At 44.3% G+C, this 24,552-nt stretch overlaps 1 protein-coding gene across 1 annotated transcript; it reads right to left on the bottom strand.

The window, feature by feature from the left end:
* Positions 1-3,515: 3,515 nt before the first annotated feature.
* LOC123759032 (delta-sarcoglycan) lies at positions 3,516-16,943 on the bottom strand. The gene is made up of 9 exons (XM_045743771.2): positions 16,817-16,943; positions 12,171-12,376; positions 10,064-10,135; positions 9,185-9,356; positions 8,708-8,827; positions 7,901-7,973; positions 6,803-7,038; positions 4,779-4,873; positions 3,516-4,697 (listed from the first exon to the last, which is right to left on the bottom strand). The coding sequence occupies exons 1-9, from the start codon at positions 16,869-16,871 to the stop codon at positions 4,617-4,619; spliced, it is 1,110 nt and encodes a 369-aa protein (XP_045599727.2). The 5' UTR covers positions 16,872-16,943; the 3' UTR covers positions 3,516-4,616.
* Between the last annotated feature and the right edge of the window lie 7,609 nt (positions 16,944-24,552).

Raw genomic sequence — 24,552 nt, 5'->3', positions numbered from 1 at the left:
GTTAATCTAAGCTGTATATGCATGAAAAACATGGTACATCTGGTTATGTTACATATGATTCACAACTGATAGATTTTTTTTATGTATATTTGGTTATATACTTAATGTATATTTAACGTGTGTGTGTTTATGGCTCTAAATATATATATATACCTCATTTTTTCGCATATTAGGCTCGTTCAAATATCTCCCAAGCCTCACATTTCCACCTTACACTCTTAACGTCATCATTTCCTCAATCCTCATCTCCTCTCTCTCTCTCTTACCTTTCAATCATTAATTTGTACAACGTTAACATAGTTTGAGATAATGATAAGGAGAGAAATCCTGTTTTTAATGCATATTTCGACGTTTCAGCCAGATTAGAGATGTTTTACGTATACATCTTTAACCCTTCCCTAAGTTCCCTCTTCCCCTTTACATCATTTATCACCCTTTCCCTCCTTCCCGCTCCTTTATTCTCCTCTAATGTCAATTCTATCTATCATGCTTCTCTCACCTGTATTCCTCCCTTTGGTCTCCCCTACCCTCCTTCCCTTACCTTCCCCCTTCCCCTTCCTTGTCGCCAGTCCCCCCTTCTCACTTACCCACGCTACCATTCCCATCTTCACTTCGCAGGTGACCTCAGCTATACCGATAAGAGGTCTCAGAATACCTTCAAAGCCGTCGCCAGAGCCACACCATGTGTTGTGGGTATCAATACCCTCCTCTTGGAGGGTATGGGGGGGGGGAGGGGAGCAAGGAAATGGGGTAAGTGGGTAGAGTTGGGTGGGTAAGGGGAAGAGGGGGGAGGATAATAAGAATAATAGTATTATTTATTTATAAATAAAAATACAAACTGGTTATAGTACATTGGATTGATGGTGAGTACTAAAAAATATTAATGAGGCCGATTATAAAGTTCAATATATTTGGGGGTTTTCCATATTAATTCATTTATCAGGGACAGGAAGCCTGTGTATATTTATACTGTAGTTATAAATAGGGCCCCCCCCCCCCACAATACTTGCCTAACACCAGGGTACTTATTACTGCTAGGTGAACAGACGCATTAGGTGAAACCAAACATGATCCGGCAAATTCCCATTTCTGTCGAACCCGGGATTCCCGATCGGGAGGCGAAAACGAAGCCCACTGGACTATATTCCATTTTTTTTTCTTATGTCATTAGGTTTCTTTCTATTCACAAGTTTTATCTCCAATCTATTTTTCGTCTTTAATCTCTTTCTCTTCTTATCTAGTATCTCTTTCTTTTATCTTCACCGGCTCAACTTTTGTCTCTTTGTCACGATGTCATTTTTTTCAGTTGGCATTTGAAATTTGAATGATCTTCTTTCCAACGGATTTCTGGATACCAAAAGCTCTTTTCTCTTTTATATTGCATTCGGAATCTGCATTTCCACTCGGATTAATGAGTCAAGTTCAGGCATGTCTTATATTGAACTGACGAGATGTTTCTGCGCCGACATGAGCCCTGTTGTGCGTGTGTGTGTGTGTGTGTGTGTGTGTGTGTGTGTGTGTGTGTGTGTGTGTGTGTGTGTGTGTGTGTGTGTGTGTGTGTGTGTGTGTGTGCAATAATGTGATAAACGGTCTGTGGCAAACACATTTTTTACGGTATTTTACATAGTAAACTCCTGGAAATGTTAATTATTTAGAATTTTGATATAATTATAGATTACATAAATACAATATATATTTATTTTTATATTTGTACTGCGTACGTATTCTAGCCTAGTGGCTGAAATTAACTTTATATGTCACAAGGGAGTACCCTTCGTGACATATAAACTGAATATAGTTGATATTTAGTTGTATCATATCATAGTTGATATAATTGACAACTTAAAGTTGTCTCTCGACGCTGGGGGGCCGGAGTAGGACCTCCACCACTTTTCAAGGACACAGGAGTGTCTGAAGTCTACCGCATGCCAATCACGTTAAAAATCTTTGTTCGCTTGGAGGATACACTTGAACCTTAGCAGACTCCTTGGCTCCTTGAATGCAGCTTCTCCCGCCTCCTTTATCCGCTCCTCTTCCCGCCTCTTGGTGCCTTCTCCTCCTCCTCCCTCCTGCGTAATCTTTGCCAAGGCGCTTATCCAATTTGGGGCGCCATAGCATCAGTGACCAGCCAGACACTGCGGTATCGTATGCAACCGTTGTTACTGGTGTTATGATTGTCGTACACGGAGCAGGAATGTTGTACTCTGAAACTCTTGAAGCGTGCCATCTTCTGCTTCTTTTCCATTTTTTTTCTTTCCTTCGTCGTCTCCACAACTCCGTTATACATCACCACTTTCCCACCACGCTACCTTAACGCCACTGCCACACCATTAAACCATTACAACACCATCATAATAGGACGACATGTCAACACTATGCCATTGTTGCATTTTCAGACTAGTGTTGTTGCCATAACTGCACATTAACGCCATCACCACCACACAACCCTTACACAAAACATCCCACTACCATTCCATCAATAAATTCCACCCACCAACACACTCCACCGAACCGGTGTACCACCATGCGCCCAAACCACACCACCACAATATTCCACCACCTCACCACCACAACCACACCACTACCAACATTCCCCCACCTCACCACCACCACATTTCACCACCATAACCAGACCACCACCAACATTCCACCACACCACTTCACCATATTGGCTGTGTGCCGTGCAAGGAATTAGATAAGTAAGGCACTGCGGTAACCCGTCTGGACTTCTCACAGCGAGATTGATAACGATAAGGCAAGAGACAGGCAGACTGGCAATGTGAGAGAGAGAGGGGGAGGGAGGGAGAGAGAGAGAGAGAGAGAGAGAGAGAGAGAGAGAGAGAGAGAGAGAGAGAGAGAGAGAGAGAGAGAGAGAGAGAGAGAGAGAGAGAGAGAGAGAGAGAGAGTGAGTGAGTGAGTGAGTGAGTGAGTGAGTGAGTGAGTGAGTGAGTGAGTGAGTGAGTGAGTAAATGAAGGGGATTGCAGTAGTAAAAAGAACTAAATAAAAGAAATTTGCGCTGAACCTCAGAAAGTTCAGTTATTCTCCCTCAAACAAATACAAGCAACAAACAAACTCCAGCAACAAACAAGTACAAACAGCAAGTAGACAGGTTGTGAACCTTGCCCATCAACACACGAGCGCCCAGTCTCCACTACTGTGTGTTAAGTGAAGGGTAACTGTGCCGGAGTTGCCAGTACCTCATGTATAGTGTTAAGCTAGACGGTGTTGACACATGCTACATAATAGTGGCCAGAGTTGTACGCTGTGTTGAGTAGCCTTTAGCAGTGTATGTGTGTGTGTGTGTGTGTGTGTGTGTGTGTGTGTGTGTGTGTGTGTGTGTGTGTGTGTGTGTGTGTGTGTGTGTGTGTGTGTGTGTGTGTGTGTGTATCCTATCTATTGTCTATGCGTATTGGATAATTTTGTTACTTGAATGACATATTAGACCGATGGATTGTTTCAAGCGTAGGTTAGACATATATATGAATAAGTTTGGTTGGATATGAATAGGCGCTGCCTCGTATGGGTCAATAGGCCTAGGGTAGACATTTATTCTTATCTTCTCATAAGCACATACATGTGAGACCTTAAGAAGTGTTTTATTAAACAAATCCTACACTTGTTTTATTAATGGAAAACCATTATATGTGAAAAATAAGTCCTTGTCGGCATTCGACGAATGTTCAATACACTACCTATAAGCTTTCTGAATACGCTATTTCAATCCCCCAGATCCAAGCAACGTTTGGAACACTTGGACTGGTTGGTACAGCGACGGCCTCGCTTCTTGCTGGTCGGCGTTCCATCCCCGAAGGTCCAATTGGTTGGACACCATTCCTCCCTTCCGTCCTATCTATCCGTCTTGTCCTCACATCTCTTCAGAGTGCTGTGTAGTCATACTAACCTGAGCCCTTTCTACTGACGATTACCATACCATTATCATCTCCTTTGCAGTGTGACAAGATCGCATTAATTTCTCTAGTGTGAGTGAGCCCAGTGAACATTCGGGTGGTGGGAAGGTTATCTTGAAAGGGGTAGAGGATTCTTGAAGGGGGTAGAGACAGCTTGAAAGGGGTGATGCTGAGATGTGGAGGACCAGGAGGTGGAGTACAACTCCTAGATACAAGTTACAGCTTTGTTTATATTGAAGATGAGGAGAGAAGACCCCCTCGAACGATTACCTGCTATTGACTAAGCCCTTTCTACTGATTACCCTGTACGCAGACGAAGAGGCAGCAGACGAAGGTATGAAGCAGCAGACGAAGGTAAGAGGTAGCAGACGAAGGCAACCTCCTGCCTAAATCAAGACGAGGCAGCAGACGGAAGCCAGAAGCAGCATAACCAAGCAAGCCGAGGCAGCAGGAGTACTCGCTTAAACAGTTCTCAGCGAGGTGCGGTGTCCTCCTCTGCGACAGGACGCAACGCCACAATTCCCGCCAAGAAAAAATGTCTTAATTCCGATGACGAACGACGTCCTCTGCAGGTTGACAGGTCTTCATCTCGTGGCAGGAGTGGGTGGAAGAGATGTGGGAGGAAGAGCCATGGGAGGAAGAGACGTGGGAGGAAGAGAAGGCTAAGAATACTGGTGGAAGAGCGAGGTGTCCCCACGAAAGTTTAGCTAGCGACAGACGTCGTCGTCGGGGACGCAGGCGGAGGCAGCGGTGACCAGGAACAGGCGTCCACTAGGGCACACACACACCTGCAGAAGGGAACGCGTTACCGGGTACTTCGAAGATGGTATATCTACTCTCTATCAGGTCTATCTGTCTCTCTCTCTCACCTGGTAGACCTGGACGGGCGTGGAGGCATGGGCGTCGAGGGGAGGGATGGGTGTTGTGGGCGGCCTCGCTCTCTCAGGCGCCGGAACTTGGGTCTCTACAAGAAAACGAGAATATTGTAAATTATTAAGAAAACATGTCACATCACCATCATATTGGACCACAACTCAGACTTTTGACCACATATTTCCCCCATATATATATATATATATATATATATATATATATATATATATATATATATATATATATATATATATATATATATATATTCTTACGGATACCTATGCCACGAGTCTAATTGTAAGCGTTAATTGGTCCCATTTCGTCCCTTTCAGGGAGAGGTTTATCACAGAGGAAAATAGGAAATAGGCATCCCAAACCCCTAATTTGTCTTCGAACCTCCTGATGTTATTTATCCTTTGAGGATTGCAGCAATGGGATCCGAACATGTAGGTGCCCTTAGCAGCACATTACCGCCTGAGGCGATCACGCAAGCTTCTGATGAAGTGGACCTTTTACCACACCTAAGACTGATTGTTTCGAGGAAATTATTTCACACTTTAAAAGGATTGAAAAGGAATGCTAACTCCTTTTCCCCCAAGCTTAGATCTTCATGCAGGGAGTGTTGTGAACCTGCCAGGATGCCACCATCTCGGGCAGCTGATGGTCAGCCGAACTGACGCCTCCTGAACAGTCACGTCGAAGAGGGAAGGCAGTCAGAGGCTTCCCTCTACTGAACACATGTAGAACTCGACGTTCCACAAACAACAGTTTCAGCCCCTTGGCCGTATCCCTGGTTGATGGGGTTCTGGGAGTTCTTCTACTCCCCAAGCCCGGCCCGAGGCCAGGCTTGACTTGTGAGAGTTTGGTCCACCAGGCTGTTGCTTGGAGCGGCCCGCAGGCCCACATATACCTGGTTGATGGGGTTCTGGGAGTTCTTCTACTCCCCAAGCCCGGCCCGAGGCCAGGCTTGACTTGTGAGAGTTTGGTCCACCAGGCTGTTGCTTGGAGCGGCCCGCAGGCCCACATATACCTGGTTGATGGGGTTCTGGGAGTTCTTCTACTCCCCAAGCCCGGCCCGAGGCCAGGCTCGACTTGTGAGAGTTTGGTCCACCAGGCTGTTGCTTGGAGCGGCCCGCAGGCCCACATATACCTGGTTGATGGGGTTCTGGGAGTTCTTCTACTCCCCCAAGCCCGGCCCGAGGCCAGGCTCGACTTGTGAGAGTTTGGTCCACCAGGCTGTTGCTTGGAGCGGCCCGCAGGCCCACATACCCACCACTGCCTGGCTGATCCGGAAATTCTCTTACAAAACAGTCCAGTTTTCTCTTGAAGATGTCCACGGTTGTTCCAGCAATATTTCTTATAGTCGCTGGGAGGACGTTGAACAACCGCAGATCCCGCTGAAACAAAGGCAGGAGGAGGAGGAGGAGGAGGCCACGGAAGCTGAAGTTACACTACTTCAAATACCACATTTTTTTTTTGTAACCATGCTGAAAACATTTTTTTTTAAATCTAGTTTTTTTCAGGGAGGACATTTGATATGTGGTTGTGGTGTGAGGGCTGTTGCCTCGCTGCCTCGAGAGGCATCAAAACCTACCTGAACTGGTGGTAGGGTCGTGGCAGTTTTTTGTGTGGGGGATATTCCCTGACAGCTGCCCCAGTAACGAGGCGAGGAGCTTACTACCCGGGGGAGTAGGTCTGATTCCCCTCCCCCCCCCATCCTCAGGTGGTGTGACTCCCCCCCCTATCCACCTTCCCCCCCCTTCCCCACACGCCGCCCACTACCTCCTCAGTCACACTGAAGGTACTCAAGTTACTAAGTTAAGGTATTAACCAAATGGTATATGCACGTTTCCAGAAGACGACTTTGATACTAAACAAATATATTGTAAGTTTAGAAACTTCAATAAAGTTTGTTTGATTAGATATACATACGAATAACCTTAGGAGAAGACCTAACTCTTTATACATCAAAGACGTGAGAGAATCTAACACCTCTTCCTCCAGCACCCATCCTACCCACCTGGCGGGCTGGCGGTGGCAGGAGTCCTCATCACTTCCTCCGTCGTCGCCTCCTGCAGGTGGCCGCGAGCCGGTAACTTGGGCATGAAGATATTAGGATTGTCTAATCTGATTACCCCCATCTGGGCGACGAGCGAGGCTTGCTTTAGGGAGGTGGCGGAGATGTCCCCATCCCTGGCTTCGACTCTGACTTCGTCAGCAGCGTGGCCCTCAACGCCCCTGGTCACGCTCTCCACCCTGCCTCCACACACACGGTAAAAGAAATGTTTGCCTCTTACACATCTACAAGGTAACTATATGGAAGGGAAGGGAACTATCAGGGGGGAAAGCGCCAAGCCATTACGACTATATGGCACTTGGAAGGGTAAGGATAAGGATTTGGGATGGGACGGGGGGAAGGAATGGTGCCCAACCACTTGGACGGTCGGGGATTGAACGCCGACCTGCATGAAGCCAGACCGTCGCTCTGCCGTCCAGCCCAAGCGGTTGGTGTAACTATATGGCGATACTGCTAAGCTAGTATCACAATATGCCGCATATATAGTACTCTATATGACTCATATAGTAATGTATAGCAGTATACAGCACTCATATATTGGTGTATAGCACTGTATAAGACTAATATACTACCGTATAGCACTCATAGCTCGGGACAGCATTCATAAAGCACTGTATAGCACTCGTATTGTACTTATGTAGCACTGTATAGCACTCCTATACCACAGAACAATATAGTACAGACACTATAGATCTATAACATCACTGTTTAGTGGTGGCTATCGTCTGTGACCACTCACATCATATCACAAAATATGCTCCATAAGGTATATATTGACAAACATATTGTTCATGCTAAGAAAAACAACAGATATATAAATATATGCCCACTATATTGTATCAAGAGAGAGAGAGAGAGAGAGAGAGAGAGAGAGAGAGAGAGAGAGAGAGAGAGAGAGAGAGAGAGAGAGAGAGAGAGAGAGAGAGAGAGAGAGAGAGACAGAGAGACAGAGAGACAGAGAGAGAGAGAGAGAGAGGGAGACTGAAATAAAAGCAACTGGTTGGTTATTGCAGAGATAAAAATCGTTAACATACAACTCACCTAAGCTCGTGGACGCCCTGGGAGTACAAGAGAGGAGTCTGAATGGTCCCAGAGAACTCCGCCCCTCCATGGCCTGAAAGGTGTGAGGATTACTGCAAACTCATACGGCCCCGATATTATTTGAAAGTCTTTTTTTGAGTTTACCTTGAAATGCAGAATAGAAAACCTCAACCTAACCTTTCTTAGTATGTTAAGATATTACAATTAGTACTGAACCTATACCTATATTGATATTACAGTTTTATAAAAATAATAAAACAAAACTAAAATATTTAAATAAATTGTAAAGTAACGCAGGATATTGACAAATTTTGTATAAAATCTCTATTGTTTAATAGGTACGCGAGGCTTACTGTAGCCCAATATGGCCCCATCTCGATATTCATTTGAGATACGTGAGGCTTGCTGCAACCCAATATGACGATGTCTCGGCATTTCCTCAAGAGAGGGTTTGTGTAAAGAAATAGGAACCAATCGTGAAATTCCACGAGGCAAGGTATTAGGATTCAACATATGTAGTATTTAAAATGACTAATGTTCGGTTTGTAATATACCGATTTTCTTTTGTTTTTTAATTACCTTATAATTTTATGTTATTACCTGAAGTTTATAACCCCAACGGCGTGGCTTTCTGTTTAATAAACCAACTAAGAACACGATGGTTTCATTCCTCAGGCCAAACCATAAGACAAGGGATGGATAATGTGAACCAATAAGAACTCTTCCCGCAAACCAATATGGCCACGCCCCATCATTTGCCGAATTCAATCCCCTTCACTCTTACCAGTGACCTCCCACACGACTTACCTGTGACGGTGAGTCTCTCTGCGCCCACTCTAGACCCATTTGATGAGGATTCGAACAGGGAGTCTCCGTGCAGCCCGCGAACAGTGAACCTCTTCGTTCCGGCCAGCGCGCCTTCGACATCTGCGCGCCAGTATCAGCGCGACGCCAGGCAGGAGGCAGTCATTTTGAATTGACGGATGAGGGATAAAGAACGGACAGTGCCAGTGGTTGAACTTTCATGTACGAAACTCCTCCCAATATATTATTTCCACAAAAATATGGTCTAATATACCGTCACTCACATTCTATTAAAACTTTCTATCAAAATACCTTTCTAGCAACGTACTTTGGTTAGATGTGTGTGTGTATATACCCTTTTTTAACCCCGTAATTAGGATTAACGATTTTGTTTCATGGATTATTTAGAGATTTGTATCTTAGCAATTGTTGACATCTTTATCACATCTGTACCGTGTATGTATATATTTCTTGACTTACTGAGGTGGAGGAAAGCAGCCTGATGGGGGAGGAATGTTTTATCAGGCGCGAGATGGTTCTCTGAAGTGGAGGAGTGTGAGGGGAAGAAGGGCGCGGTGAGGATGGTCAGGTTGTGGTAGCCATTTACTGGTAAGTCCTGCCCTCGTTTGCTCATGATGCTGGAGGCTGCGATCTGCAAGATGAGACGTAAGATGAGGTGATGTTTGCGGGTATCCGGAAGAGAGATAGGGTGAAAATCACAGTGGAATTAATAAGGGTGGGAAAAAAGGCTCTATGTTCAATATAAGGCAAGGTATTACAGTCGGGAATCACTGTATCATAGTCAGGAGTATTACATTCAGGCGTCACTGCATTAGACAACCGACAGCAGGTAAGGCAGGGTTCGGGAGCTAGCGCCCGATTCTGTAATCGTTGCACAGTGTATATTACCCCCATATACTCTACATCCCCCACTCTCTATCAAACCCCTCCAATACCACCCACTCTAAAGTCCACTACGGGCTCGCCATAGCCCGTGCTACTTGGAACTTTTTGTTCCAAATAGCGAATCTTAAACAACAACCACCCTAACAGGCCTACACCGACGACTATCATGCCCCCCTATAGGGCTACACCGACGACTATCATGCCCCTATAGGCTTACACCGACGACTGTCATGCCCCCTGACAGGCCTACACCGACGACTATCATACCCCCTATAGGCCTACACCGACGACTATCATGCCCCCTATAGGCCTACACCGACGACTATCATGCCCCCTATAGGCCTACACCGACGACTATCATGCCCCCTATAGGCCTACACCGACGACTATCATGCCCCCTATAGGCCTACACCAACCCCTACCTATAGGCCTACACGAGCCCCCACCACTTACCTTCTCCATGAACCTGGAGGAGCCCTGCATCCTCACCCCGCCCACCACCACGTGCAACTGACCCATGCCGTCCTGAGGGAGAAGAATGTATATCAATTAACCACAGAAAACGTCAAGCCAGCACGGCTATTACCCACCACAAACACTAGTATTTTTAAGTATGCGAGTTATGTTATTGTAATTGTTGTTGTAACAACGCTGTCTGTTTGCTGGGACATATTACACTTCTGTTCTCAATTTAATTCAATTTATTTACACTTAAAAATATCGTTACCTATTAAAACAGATGTCAATATTCGTTTTTTTTCGTCAGCAGACCAATGAATGACTACTATTTTCAAGTCTATTTTATTCACACACGCGCGAGCACGGATGGGAATCTGTACACCAGTTTATTTACGGTTGCGAGGCGGAACCGAAGAGCCGAAGCTCAACCCCCGCAAGCACAACTAGGTGAGTACAGGCACACACATTAGGCTACTAAAGAAACACATTCGGGAAACTGGAAAAAGTTTCAAAATTTTGCGACGAGGCTAGTCCCAGTTGCAAAGGATGAGATATGAAGAGCGACTGAAGGAACTGAACCTGACGACGCTAGAAAAAAAGGAGGGAGCTGGAAGATATGACAGCAGCATACAAAATACTTAGGGGGATTGTCAGAGTGGAAATAAATGAAATGTTCACCCAGAATACCAATAGAACAAGAGAACATGGGTGGAAGCTAGAAAATCAGATGAGTCATAGAGATGTTAGGAAGTTTTCTTTTATCGTGATAGTAGTGTGGGAAATGGAATGCACTTAAGGAGCACATTGTGGAATCAAACACTATTCAGAGCTTTAAAACTAGGTATGATAGTGAAGTAGGACAGGAGTCATTCCTTTAAACAACCGGCAGCTAGAAAGGCGGGACCCCAAGAACCAACGCTCGATCCTGTAGGCACAAATAGGTGAATACACACACAAACATACAATGTGAAATGTGCGTGGCGAAGACCGTAGAGTTTCATTCACACTTGTTCCAAATCCAATAAATAACTTTATTTTTAAATGGTTATTTATTTCCGTATACAAGTCTGATATTAGCAACCAGACCTCCGAACATAGCAGTTTCAGCAACTATTGGTCGAAAGTACAAAAATGAACTGTTTCACCCAGAAACGTTCGCTAATTGTACTATTGAAGCACTATAAACAGATTATATATATATATATATATATATATATATATATATAAGCAATCCTAAATACATCACACTTCATCTTAGGCCATTTTTTAGTACATATATTGGCCTGATATAATAGGCCCAGGAAAATTTAGTTGTTTTATTTTTTTGTATATTTTAAAAAATATAATTTTTTCCACAGAATTAATAGCACAAAAAGTTGACTTTTCTGGGTCCAACATAACATTTTGTTTTAATTTTTGTATCTTCAGTCAATAGTTTCTATAAGCACTAGATTTTTGGGGGAGCACAAGCTGGATATAATAAAAAAATACCTACTATATACCCATAGCCACAAGGTATTCACTCACCTGGCACCCATACCCAAACATTGTACTCATTATCCTCAACTCATTGTAGTACATGCACCCGGTATGCATTATACAGTGAATTTATTATATTTTTACAACTCGTTATACTCTGAGAAATTGTACGTTCAAACGCATTTTGCTCCCTTAGCTCATTATATTGTAAACTCATTATACATCCTGCATTCATTATACTACATTCATTATCCTACCTGCAATCATTATACTACTTGTACTTATTATACTTCATTTTGCGGCTATTATCTCTGAAATCATCATGCCAACTTTAATCATTGTACTCTGGTCAATAATTCTAATTACCATAGTTATTATACTTTATGTATTCATTATACTCCCTTTAGTGGTACTGTCTATAGTAATTAAACTTCAATTGCCATACTTTCTGTAGACATTATATTTGACGTAATCATTATATTCTTTGTAGTCATTGTACTCACCATGGTCATTTTACAACCTCACACTCCATTTAGAAGCTATGGAAGCTATATTCCCTATAGTCATTATACTCCATTATACAACCCCCCCCCCCTTTGTAATCATTATATAAGCCACTTACCACATTGAAGTGGATAGTCTTGAGGATCCAGAGTGTGAGGGAGAGGTTGATGACGGAGAGTGCCAGGAGTGCCAACAGGAGGATGTAGAGGCACCGTCGCCGCCAGCCAGAGGTGGCTACCCTCACGTTGTGACCACCCACCACGATGGTGGGTGACCCGGAGTCCCCGCCCCAGTCCACCTGTGGCCGGTACCCCTGTACCACACCTGTGGGATGGGTACTATACTTGTTGGATGGGTATTATACACCTGTTTGATGGGTAGTACACGTGTTGGATGGGTAGTACACGTGTTGGATGGGTAGTACACCTGTTGGATGGGTATTATACACCTGTTGGATGGGTAGTACACGTGTTGGATGGGTAGTACACGTGTTGGATGGGTAGTACACCTGTTGGATGGGTATTATACACCTGTTGGATGGGTAGTACACGTGTTGGATGGGTAGTACACGTGTTGGATGGGTAGTACACCTGTTGGATGGGTACTACACCTGTTGGATGGGTATTATACACCTGTTGGATGGGTACTACACCTGTTGGATGGGTACTACACCTGTTGGATGGGTATTATACACCTGTTGGATGGGTATTATACACCTGTTGGATGGGTACCCACACCTGTTGGATGGGTACATCTGGGGGGGGGGGATGTTGGATGATACAACTATAAATTCCTTAAAATTCAGGAACAAATGAGAGTAGATTCGTTTAACTCAAGCTTCCAAGAGGTGTGAGATAGACACGGGTGATGGTAAGGCCATGTTATGAATCCTTTGGGCCAATAGGGTCAAAACAGATACTCGTAACTGCAGTTATCTTCATTCTAATGTTCCTTATTTAACTGTTATTTTCAACTTTTGCAATTATCAAACAAAACATAATTCCCACAATAAACATTTTAGCTAAATGGTGGATAGTTGGACGCAAGTGAACTATCCGTCGTCTTAAGCACCAGCACCACATTAGCAACCCTCCACGACTCCGGTACTCTGCTCGACAGTAAAAAATTTAAACTAATGATTTAGTAAAGATGGCGGACGAGGATTCACAAAACCCATCCCCGGATACATCTAGGACTCTGGCCAACACTTCCTATAGTCCTGGGGACTTGCTAGATTATAATTTGTATTATTTCCTCTTTAAATATATTATCCTTGCTAGTCAATACGCCTTTTTAAAAGCTAAACAGTTATCGTTTAGCACCTTTTAACGACAATATTGGCTGCCAATATTGCCAAAATGAAACATTATTTGAAAACGTGGAATTATGGTTAAAAGAAACTGTACAAAAAAAATGAAGCCTGCATGACGATCCTACATTATCACCGCTGTGAGCTGTGTAAACAAACGGAAGTCGGAAGTCATAGAAGCTGTAAATTGTGCAAACAGAGAAGAGCGGCATCACTCCTCGCCTCCGTAAACATCTCAGCATGTTGGTGCTCCTCATGCATCTGGCAACGCACCTTGCTGACGTCATAACTGAGCAGCCAATGGGCTCTTGTTTACGTCACAGAAATGTTTCTGGTCCAGTGTTGCCGCCAGCTTACGTCACAGCAACGTTAGGTGAGAGAAAGATGCAGGTGAGAGAAAGATGCAGGTGAGAGAAAGATGCAGGTGAGAGAAAGAAGCAGGTGAGAGAAAGAAGCAGGTGAGAGAAAGATGCAGGTGAGAGAAAGAAGCAGGTGAGAGAAAGAAGCAGGTGAGAGAAAGAAGGAGGTGAGAGAAAGAAGCAAGTGAGAGAAAGAAGGTGAGGGAAAGAAACGTGAGAGAAACAGAGGCAGGAGAAGGGAAGAAGCACGTGAAGGAAAGAGGTAGGTGAGGAGAAGAGGCAAGTGAAAGAAATATGTGAGAGACATACAGGTGAGAGGAGCAGGTGAGAGAGAGACAGGTAAAGGGAGAGGAAGGTGAGGGGAGAGTAAATGAGGGAGGGGGAGGAGGGGCCGTACAGTGGCCTTAATGGAGGTCCCCCTCCCCCCCCCCCAAAGGGGCTCTATTAGGTTTGGGAGGTTATGGTTTAACTTAGTTAAGTGCTGAAGTGCTCACCCTTCCCCTCAGTCTCCTCCCCTCTCTTGTGTTCCCTTAGGTAACCTCCCCAACTGTGTCCCCTTACCTTCTGCCCATTCTGTTTACCTCTCACTCCCCTTTACCTTAAACACATTTTCCTCTCATCGTCTCTTTCTCCTTTTTTTTTATCCATGTCTTCCACTTATTTTTCTTCCATTCTAATTCCTGTTCTGACCCCTTTCTTCCCTCTATATTTTTCACCCTATTCACTACCCTTTTCCTTCCTCCCCTCTCTCCCCTCCCCTTTCCTAGTGAGGGCTGTGGTATTTTTAGTTCAAAACATAACCGGAATTTTCCTCACACACCGGCCTTAATGTGTTAATTGTGGTGGTAGTTGTGGTGGTGGTAGTGGTGGTGGTGGTGGTGGTGGTGGTGGTGTTGGTGATGGTGGTGATGGTGGTGGTGGTGGTGATGGTGGTGGTGATGATGGTGGTGGTGATGGTGGTAGACTTATCTATTAATGACTACGGGAAAGTGAGGTCTAGCTCCTCATACCCCGCCCACCAGCCTTGTTGTACCTGTTATGTTATAATTCAGCTATTCTGACGTTCGAATTCTTTGTCGAATCTGACCTTAAAGGTGTGGATGGAGGTGGTTTCCATAACTTCTTCCTTCAGTACATTCCCCTTGCAGGGAATGAGTCACAATAACGTGGCTAAAGTAAGTTGACAAGACCACACACTAGAAAGTGAAGGGACGACGACGTTTCGGTCCGTCCTGGACCATTCTCAAGTCGATTGTCAAAAATATCCCAAAAATATGTCAAAAGATTTATTAAAAAATATATCCCTGATTAGTTTGCGTCATCTGCAATCATCAAATTGTTCTAGGTTATTCAAACATGACCTCAAACTACCTGAGCCAATATATTTCAACTCCTTGAGATATATTTGCTCACTTTTCTATCTGGTTGTATTTGCTTCCTATCTTCTGATATGTCGTGGTTAATGATAATACCCTCTATCTTCCGGCTTCCTCTTTTTGGCTAGCATACAAGAATTTCTCTAGAGTAATATTCTGAAAGATCATTTTCACTGGTTGATTAAATCTAGTTTGGAACTTTCCTAGCCTACAGGTACACTCAATTTCTGTTATTGCCTCACTAATCTATTTCTGGTCTCAATCCATTCTCATTTGTCTCCATTTGGCTCCGGTAGATTAAAGATTACTACCGATTTTTCCCTCTCCAGCTCCTGCATTGTACATTTTATCTTCTGGCTATTTACAGCATCTATCACTGTTGATTTACTGATCTGATGTGTCTCTGATCCCTTGAACCACTTCAGCAAAAGTTTTCTTCGTCTTATAACACATGTGTGTGGGGGGAGGTCTAGAATTCGAGTCTCCTGGAGCCCTAGTGAATGGAATTTCTTCATCTTGTTGCCCATTTTCCAGTCTCATTCTATAAGGGTTTTTTATCCCCTTGCATCCTCTGCTGCCCTTCATTCCTCTTTCATTGATTTTATTCTAATCTGAAGCTCATTTACATTTTCTTCTCTTTTGAGATTTATTTCCCTCAATTCTTCTACTTCAATGTAGCTCCCTGGAGTTGATCACTCCTGCCAAGGTTGCCCTCTAGATCCTCTGTGACCTCCAGACCTTCTGACTTCTCTTTCTCCCATACCGGAGTCTCCTGCAACTTCCTTCCCAGTGAAGCTCCTTGTAGCCCTTCTATCTCCTCCTCCTCATCCCTGTGCTTGCTTTCCTCCTCCATATTTCTTGTTGGGGCCTGGTGGTGGTGGTGGTAGTGGTGGTGGTAGTGGTGGTGGTGGTGGTGAGGTCAGCGCTCTGGCAGTGGTGGTGGTGGTGGTGGTGGCTGTGGTGTTGGCAGGAGCCGAGGAGGGGAGCGTGCACGATGCTGGAGTGGTGCCAACCTCTGCACATAGACGTAAAGCCTCTCATAGTGGTGGTGGTGGTAGTGATGATGGTGGTGGCGATGGTGGTGGTGGCGATGGTGGTGGTGGCGATGGTGGTGGTGGCGATGGTGGTGGTGGCGATGGTGGTGGTGGCGATGGTGGTGGCAATGGTGGTGGTGGTGGTTAGAGTGGTATTTACCTACCATTGATAGTGGGTTTAGTGATGTTAGTGGCTTTAATAAAGGTAGTCTCGGTAACAGTTGTGGTCATGATGATGGTGCTGGTAATGCTGATGGGAACGATGGTGGTGTTATAGTGGTAGTGGTGTTGGTAGTACTGGTGGTGGTAATGGGCGTCAGCCAACATAACTACCAGACATGTGCTAACATATCATAGCTCCCACTACCACTACCAAGACGACACAGGTGGAAGCTGAAAACACAAATGAGTCGAAAGAATGTAAGGAAATCCTCGTCCCCAGCACGGGGGCGGTCAACAAGTGCTATGTACGAAGGAAAGAGTTGAGAGCCACCTCCGTCCACAACTTCAAGGCCAGATTCGACAAAGAATCTGAAAGTCAGCATATTTAACTTACAACACAGCAGGTGCAACAAGGCTGGTGGTGGGCGGGGCATGAAGAGCACACACATATCCACGTAGATAGGTAAACCACTACCACCATTCACCTACAACACCTATTGTGACCGCCTATCGTCACCACCCACCTACAATCCTGGTTCCCACGCCAACATGGTTATGTCGAAGATCTGTAGACAGCATGCTGGCAGGTATTTCCCCCACTGCCCACTGAAGCAGGTTCCGTGTTACTGGCCCACTAGCAACTAACTGATGCCACCCGCCAATACCCACTGGGACTTCCCATGCCAACGTTGTACCCGCACGGCGCCCCTCCCCCCCCCCCATGTCTCCTCTACTTCCCCAAGGTATTTCTCAGTATCCTAAGATGATACATACACTAGCGGTTGACGTTCATAATCGTGCTCAACCTCTAATTAGAATGATGTGTAAATTGATTTTGGCTTGAGCTTGAAGCCTAGGAACCTAGCTTAAAGCCTAGGAACCTAGCTTAAAGCCTAGGAACCTAGCTTGAAGCCTAGCAGTTATTAACCGCGCCACCATAGCCTACTGACCAGCTGTTGTCAATATTTCGATATAAAGAGTAGAAAATGAGGAATTCCATCTAAAGCAGCACGAAATTGAGAGCGAGTTTTGGCGTAAACTGAACAAGATGTTGAAACTAACTCGAGCTTCAACAATGGGTCATGAAGTGGGTTGTTGTTGTGGTGCTCTGAGACCGTGACGTCATCAGGGAGGGGGAGGGACTTAAGCCTGACTCAATGACGTCATCTAGCGGAGGGTGGGACTTACTCCATTAATGACGTCATAACCACCACTCTACCAAGCAACTGCCTCGTATGGAGCCCTGTCCAGTGCTCGGCTGCACCTGACAGTTGACGCACGCTGAAGTCCACCTCCTCCTGTCAGAAAAGTGAAATTATATATATATATATATATATATATATATATATATATATATATATATATATATATATATATATATATATATATATATATATATATATATATATAATCACTAGATTGACAATTTTTTCCCCTTTACTTCAAAGAGAGAAACAGACACTTCAACAATTTAAATATTTTATATGTAATAATTATAATAATTCATTGTATCAGGGGACAGGAAGGCAGAATGTATTCATACACGTTAGGCTTATATCGCGATCACACCCCCCCCCCCCCAGGTTCCAAGGTCGAATTACTGGACACAAGCTGACTAACTCCTGAACACCTACTCTCACTGCTAGGTGAACAGACGCATTAGGCGATAGGAAATGCGTCCAACCATTTCTGTCCCGACCGGGATATAACACAAAACTTAGATTGATAAAGATTTAAGCCACCACAGAGGTAGCACGGGCATGAATAACCCGTTAATAAAACTTTTGCAAGTTTGAGTAATTAATAATGATATTCAGGTGAAGGCAAGAGAGGAGCACACTGCCTCAGGTAATGAGGCATACTGATCATGTTCTCATTACACTGATAATGAGAACATGACTAGTCCAAGAAACACGGTGTGAGGTTAATGAACTCTTGCTCCCACAGTTCCTCTCAAATGTCTCCATGTACTCTAACATTTGCAGGCGAGGAGTCACAATAACGTGGCTAAAGTATGTTGACCAGACCACACACTAGAAGGTGAAGGGACGACGACGTTTCGGTCCGTCCTGGACCATTCTCAATTCGATTGTGAGAATGGTCCAGGACGGACCGAAATGTCGTCGTCCCTTCACCTTCTAGTGTGTGGTCTGGTCAACATACTCTAACATTTTCTATTCGGCGTCCTAGAAAATGGCTCCTTGTGAATGTTTAAGGGTAAACATGCATAATTTATAATTATTTTTTTTGTATACTTACCTTACAGCCACCAGACTTAGTGGCATCGGCAGGGGACAGAAACTTGGCGGCTTGTTAATGTTCTCTAGTTTATTCATGAGGGCTTTCCCCCCCCCCCGTCTGATTTGTTCACTATAATAATAATATCTTATCATATTCGGTTTCGGCAAGTGAGATTCCATGAATTTATTTCCATATGGATGAAAAAGCGTCTAATTATCCGTCTTACAGCGTGACTCGTGGAGTTTGAAGCCATTACCCCTGGTGTAAGTTACACTGCAAATTTTAAAGAAGTGGTCTGCATTAATGTCGTCCAATCTGTTCAGTACTTTAAAGGTCTCTATGAGAGTTAGTTTAGTTCATTTATTATGCACCCCATACCCATCTTGTGGGCGGTAGTGGAAAGGGTTACAGAGGCACATAATGGGCTCAGGGATCAGCGCCTTTATGTCTGTCAGTGTTAGTTGTGTCCTCACCATTTCTTGATTTAAGAGTCGCATTTAGTTATCCATGATTTTGTCGCTGTCTTAAACTTTCTTCAAAGTAGATACCCCAAAGATATGCCGCTTGATGCAGGGCGACAAGGCTTGAAGTGTTTCCTAGAGTGACACTTGATGTTGTTGTTAGTGGTGATTGAGGGCGACGACGATCGAGGGACCGGATGCCCGATACCGGGCAATAGCAAAGAGAGAGACGGGATCCCTACAGTCTCCTCAGGCCACGGACATGCCGGATGAAGCTGAAGGGTATGGCGTGACACCTGATGATGCTGCACAGTGCGGGGCTCCTGTCTTGTGTTGTTGATTTAGGGGCGACGACGATAGTGGGATCGGATGCGCCCCGGCGTACCCGTTAAGGGTGAATCGCGAAGCCAGGAAAGGTGGAACGCCAATCCAAATCGCAAAACGAGTGACGCCAATCACTAGAAACTAATATGCCATACGGCAAATAAACGCACAGTCAAGCAGATGATTGGGGGAGGCCCAGGAGCCCCTCAGGGTGACAAACACCGGCCCCGCGCCACACAGAGCAGTGCGGGGCTCCTGTCTTGTGTTGATGGCGGCAACTGGTCGCTACACTCCTTGTAGTGTAGTCACGTTTTCTATGAATGATGGTCCGACTGGAGTGACTTGTAGGTCAGAGGTGGCTTGGGGGGTAGAAATAGCCTAAGCTACTCTATCCCTTTGAGATATATTTCTTTTTTGTCTCAATAAACATACTTGAACTTGAAGAGGTGGCTTAATCGAAATATTTAATCACTGTTTTGATTGTTTGGTATTTTACGGGCTATTCATGCCCGTGCCACCCCTTGGGTGGCTTAATCTTCAATCAATCAATGCTTGGTATTTTATATGTAGTACTTACCTAGTTGTGCTTGCGGGGGTTGAGCTCTGGCTCTTTGGTCCTGCCTCTCAACTGTCAATTAACTAAAGCAGTCAACAAGTGAGAAGTCATTTGTGTTCGATGCTGAAAGTTTATATTTAGTAGAGGTGGGGTCCCTCGATTGTTTCAAGCGTGGGTTGGACATGGATATGAGTGGGATTGGGTGGTAATAAATAGGAGCTGCCTCGTATGAGCCAATAGGCTTTCTGCAGTTACCTTTGTTCTTATGTTCTTAAGTACTCACCTGCCCCCTCACAGTCGCCGTTCTAGCCCCCTTGGTGTAGTTAAAATTACATTCGAAGATTGAACCCTTCCAGCCTCGGTTGTCTTAAGGGGAAGGGGGGGAAATAGGGGGGGGGGAGGGGTGTCAAATATTCTGACCAGGAATATGTCTTCACTCTTCACCGATGCAATAGATGGTGGAAATTTGGCCATGGTGCTCAGGCTCGATCAGTGCACTGATATTTTGCCATTTTGGAGTCAAATCTGGCAATATTTAGGTATTGATTGCAGTGGTGGCCACTCTCCATTCTCACGATCCTGTGCTCACTTCAGAATGCAACTGTCCACCTTGTACTTTCAATACAACAACAGCACACCTTCTCCCGCCTCCTGCTCCGTAGTCATTTAAATGTCCTCACGACAGTGCCCTGAACTTGGATGTCTCTATCTCCTACCCCCTCGGCAGTCCGCTGCTGAGTGACCCTCTCAGCCATCCTTACTACATCCATGTCCCATCCTCTCTACCTATCCTTTGCTCTTTTTCCTCCATGCCTGGTTTGAACCGTTTTTCCTGTCTCGGCATCCCCAGTGACAATGTGGGTCATTTGGGACTCTACATTTATATTCCTTTCCCTCTGAATCTTTGTTTTCTTTCTATGTCATTTCTGTTGTAAAGTCTTTTTCTTGGTTGTTAGTTGAGGCTTAATACTGTAGCCTCTTATCGTTCAGCCATGGCAGAAGCTTTCTTATTGGTGCGCTACAAAATTACAATTTGAGGACCAAGCATGTTAGGCATCTTCACATCACTGCACTTTTCCTGACTGCCAATACAATAACTCTTACATGAAAACTTACCTGTTGATGACTTCCGGAGTTCTACTTCCAGAGACTGGCCTATGGCCAGCATTCCCAGGTGATGGCATGATCTAAAAAGGTATTTGTCTTCGAACGCCAACATAGCCAACATCTAGGCTATTTTGGCAACTCTAACAGAATGATATACTTTTGCAGATTAATGCCCACACATGAATTGCTTATGCTCGCTTGTATTAGCATCAAATATCAATAACTTGGGCTCATCCTATTTTCAGCCCTGTTATTGAGACATTCTCTGAATATAACAAATATTGGATTATACAATATATAGATGTTGCTGTAGAACATGGGATTTCTCTCTCTACCTAATTATAATTGCAGGATGAGAGTTATGCTCAAGGTGTGTGTTGTCTTCCATATAATCTTTGCCGTTAAAGTTTTCAAGTTTCCAATAGTTTTGGCACCCACTACCCACGTGTTTAATTTAATCCATCTGTCTACTAGTCTACAAAACATTATTTATATACATTATATACTACAAGCTCATTCTAAACTTTTGTCTTTATATTTTGTTTAATTATATATGTGAACAGTGATGCATCATCCAGGCAAGTGATAATAATTTAGGGTAAATAACAAGAGGTCATTAGGAACACAATTCACACTATTTATTTTGTTTGAGAAATCACAACACATGTATATTATTTATTATCATCAGTAATATTTCTAGTCATTACACAAGAACTGTACAGACTTTTCAAATAAAAACACAGGTATCAGTTGCGAGAGGGGGGGGAGTGGGGGGATGGCTGCCCAGGGGGGAGGGGCGCCGGCCCAGAGCAATGAATGAGGGGCGACCAGTGACCTGTGTAGATGAGGAGTGACCTGTAGGTAGGCCAGCAGGTCACATCCACACCACCAGTCACACACACCAGCACCACCTCCATGTCCACACCTATAACAATGCTTATTATTGACACACCTGGTATTTAAAACAATACCAAAAGAGTTGAGTAGAAGCATCCCAGGGCATGAGGTTGCCATACTGCTGGCAGGCAGGCAGGCGGCAGACATGGCAACCTACTTGTGACAGAATGGGGCATGTGTGGGCATGGAGATGCAGGAGTGGGCAAAGTGCCTCAGCAGGCCACTTGCCCATACCACTCATGGCTGCAACAATGGATTCATTAAAGCTCAACAGCGAGAAGCAGAGAGACCTTCCGTGCCCATAACGGAAAAAGTGCAGTAACGGCAATAAATATTTTAAAAATATATGAAACATCTGGTATAAATTACAAAACTTATTTATGTACTCTACCCACATGGATACCTGCCTACCTTCAGAGCAACACACGACTATCCTCATTATTCTCATCATACACAAACTGAAGACTGCACTGACGTCAAACACAGGCTGGTACAAAACTCTCAGTAAGTCCTGGGTAGCTCAGAGCACCACCTAGGGGGAAGCCTAAACCTACTGTTTTCACTTTATACAAAACAAGAAGAAAAAAAAGATAGCAAAGTGTGAAGAAGCTGGCCACGAGCCTATGGTCATGGGAAGCTGTTAAGGGAAGGGGGGACGGGGAGGGTGAGGGACAGGGCGTGAGATTCACACCACCTCTGTAAGAGGAAATTGCATTAGAAGGTGAAAGAGAAAAGCTATATACACACAAAATGCTCTCAAAATATAAGCTATAAATACGGAGAGGAACGTGAGGTAAACTAGTCATGGATGGAATACGGTGCCACACACGTCACCAGTGACAGCGCTTGCACCCCCGACCCTAGCCGAGGGTGAAAAACGTAGCTACACTATCTAAAAGTGTATCAACAAAAAATTAAAGTGAGAATAAATAAAGCACATTAATGATAACATAAGAACATTTCTAATATAGAAAAGACTGGAACAAGACACGTTAGGTACCGGGAGAGGTTGGGTGAGACCGCCAGCTGAGAGGAAAGGGAGGTGAACTATCCATAAATGGTGATGGTAGTGATATAACGCTGCCACCACCACCATCACCACTACTGACATTAGCTCACCAACACCACTGTCACTACCACCACCACCACAGGCACCACAGGAAAGACTGGGAGAGGGAAGGGGGGCCTTGAGCCACGGGGGGACAACACATTAACAATGAGATCATGCGGCACACCGGACCCTTCCCACGGTATCCTGGTACACACCCTATACTACACCACCACACCCATGACACACCTATAATACACTCATAATATACACAATCATACATGTGCACCAGTGGCACCTTGTGCACACAATAACCACCATTCAAAAGTGACACCTGTGGTGGTGGCAAAGTTACAGATATGGTACCTGGTAGCCGAGGGAGAAAGACAGGGGGTGGTGAGGCTGCCAAGATTAGCACCTTGCACCACTGACCCTACACACCAACCACACCTACAGGGGTTGTCAACACTAAAGTATGCACACTACTACTGATCCTCTCGTCTTATTGCTTAGTAAGTCGAAAAAAAAGAGCCACAGCTGAAAATGTATTCACGGTCATCATGATCTGAAGTGTGGATGAGCTATTGACTTTTACACATTATTGAGGCGAAAACATTTATGCCAAAACATTATAACTTGCATAGATTACAATCGTTTTGATTTTAATTTCTCCTAAAAACAGTAATAATGTTTGCCATCAAGCAGGTGGTCTGATATGTTTGTCAGGGTCATGGGAAAACTGAAGCAGTGTTGGTGGTGGCCAAGCTGCCAGTGACCACGTTGGGGGGAGCTCACACGAGACTCTCACCTCCACCCGTCGGTCCAGTTAGCAGTCTGGGGAAACATCTTTAGTGTATTTTTAGCTGCCTCAACTGCACCAGTAGGGTTTTCTAGTTTCCAGCCTGAGCTATTGTGGAATAATGTCAGCACAATCTGTGAACTGCTACAGAGAATCTTCAGTAATAAAACAAATATATCCCCTTAACAACATACACATCAACAAAGCAAAAATGCATAAAAAAGTTACCTCTGGAAAAAAGTATCTGGGTTAAAAGGATCCCATTATCCTTTTATTCGATAAATTTACTTGGCAAAACTATTCATTACATATAAATTATTTGAGTCTTTGCCTCTGTTCCCCTCAAAATGACAGGTAATACAGATTTACAACTGGTTTATCAACCAATTAAACATCTAACAATATATATTCTTGTAGATAACAAAGATCATACATACAACCAACATTAATACAACCATTCCAACCCTCTAAAAAGGCCCACAACAACAACCCACCCACACGTAAGTCAAACACGCCTTCCCTCCCCCCCCACACACACACACAGTCTTGACATTCAGAATACAACCATTCATTTCCCTGCTGAAAGTGTCATTGTACCAGATAAAAGACTGTTAAACATGGCAGAGGAAACTTACAGAGCCATAAGAAACTATACTGTACAACCTGCCCTGTACCTGACTAAGGTGTATGTGTCCCCCCCACGATAATAACACAGACCACTACTCAGCTTCTAGACTGTGCTGACATATATCTCTATTATCTTCATCATGTCAAATTTTACTTAAATTATCATATACAGTATATATTATATAAACTGATTATTTTTA

This window comes from Procambarus clarkii, chromosome 15 (genome assembly GCF_040958095.1).
Source record: "Procambarus clarkii isolate CNS0578487 chromosome 15, FALCON_Pclarkii_2.0, whole genome shotgun sequence".
In the NCBI taxonomy this organism is placed as follows: Eukaryota; Metazoa; Arthropoda; class Malacostraca; order Decapoda; family Cambaridae; genus Procambarus; species Procambarus clarkii.
This window is presented reverse-complemented; position numbering and strand designations above follow the sequence as displayed.

What these genes read in the sequence shown, in the direction of transcription:
- LOC123759032 (XM_045743771.2), bottom strand. Translation starts at nt 16,871, where the DNA reads ATGCTGTCTACAGATCTTCGACATAACCATGTTGGCGTGGGAACCAGG. An exon ending in CAGGGCGTCCACGAGCTTAG is followed by an intron (nt 7,039 to 7,900) that starts GTGAGTTGTATG and finishes GTGTGGAGGCAG; the next exon opens with GGTGGAGAGCGTGACCAGGG. An exon ending in TGCCACCGCCAGCCCGCCAG is followed by an intron (nt 4,874 to 6,802) that starts GTGGGTAGGATG and finishes GTTTTCTTGTAG; the next exon opens with AGACCCAAGTTCCGGCGCCT.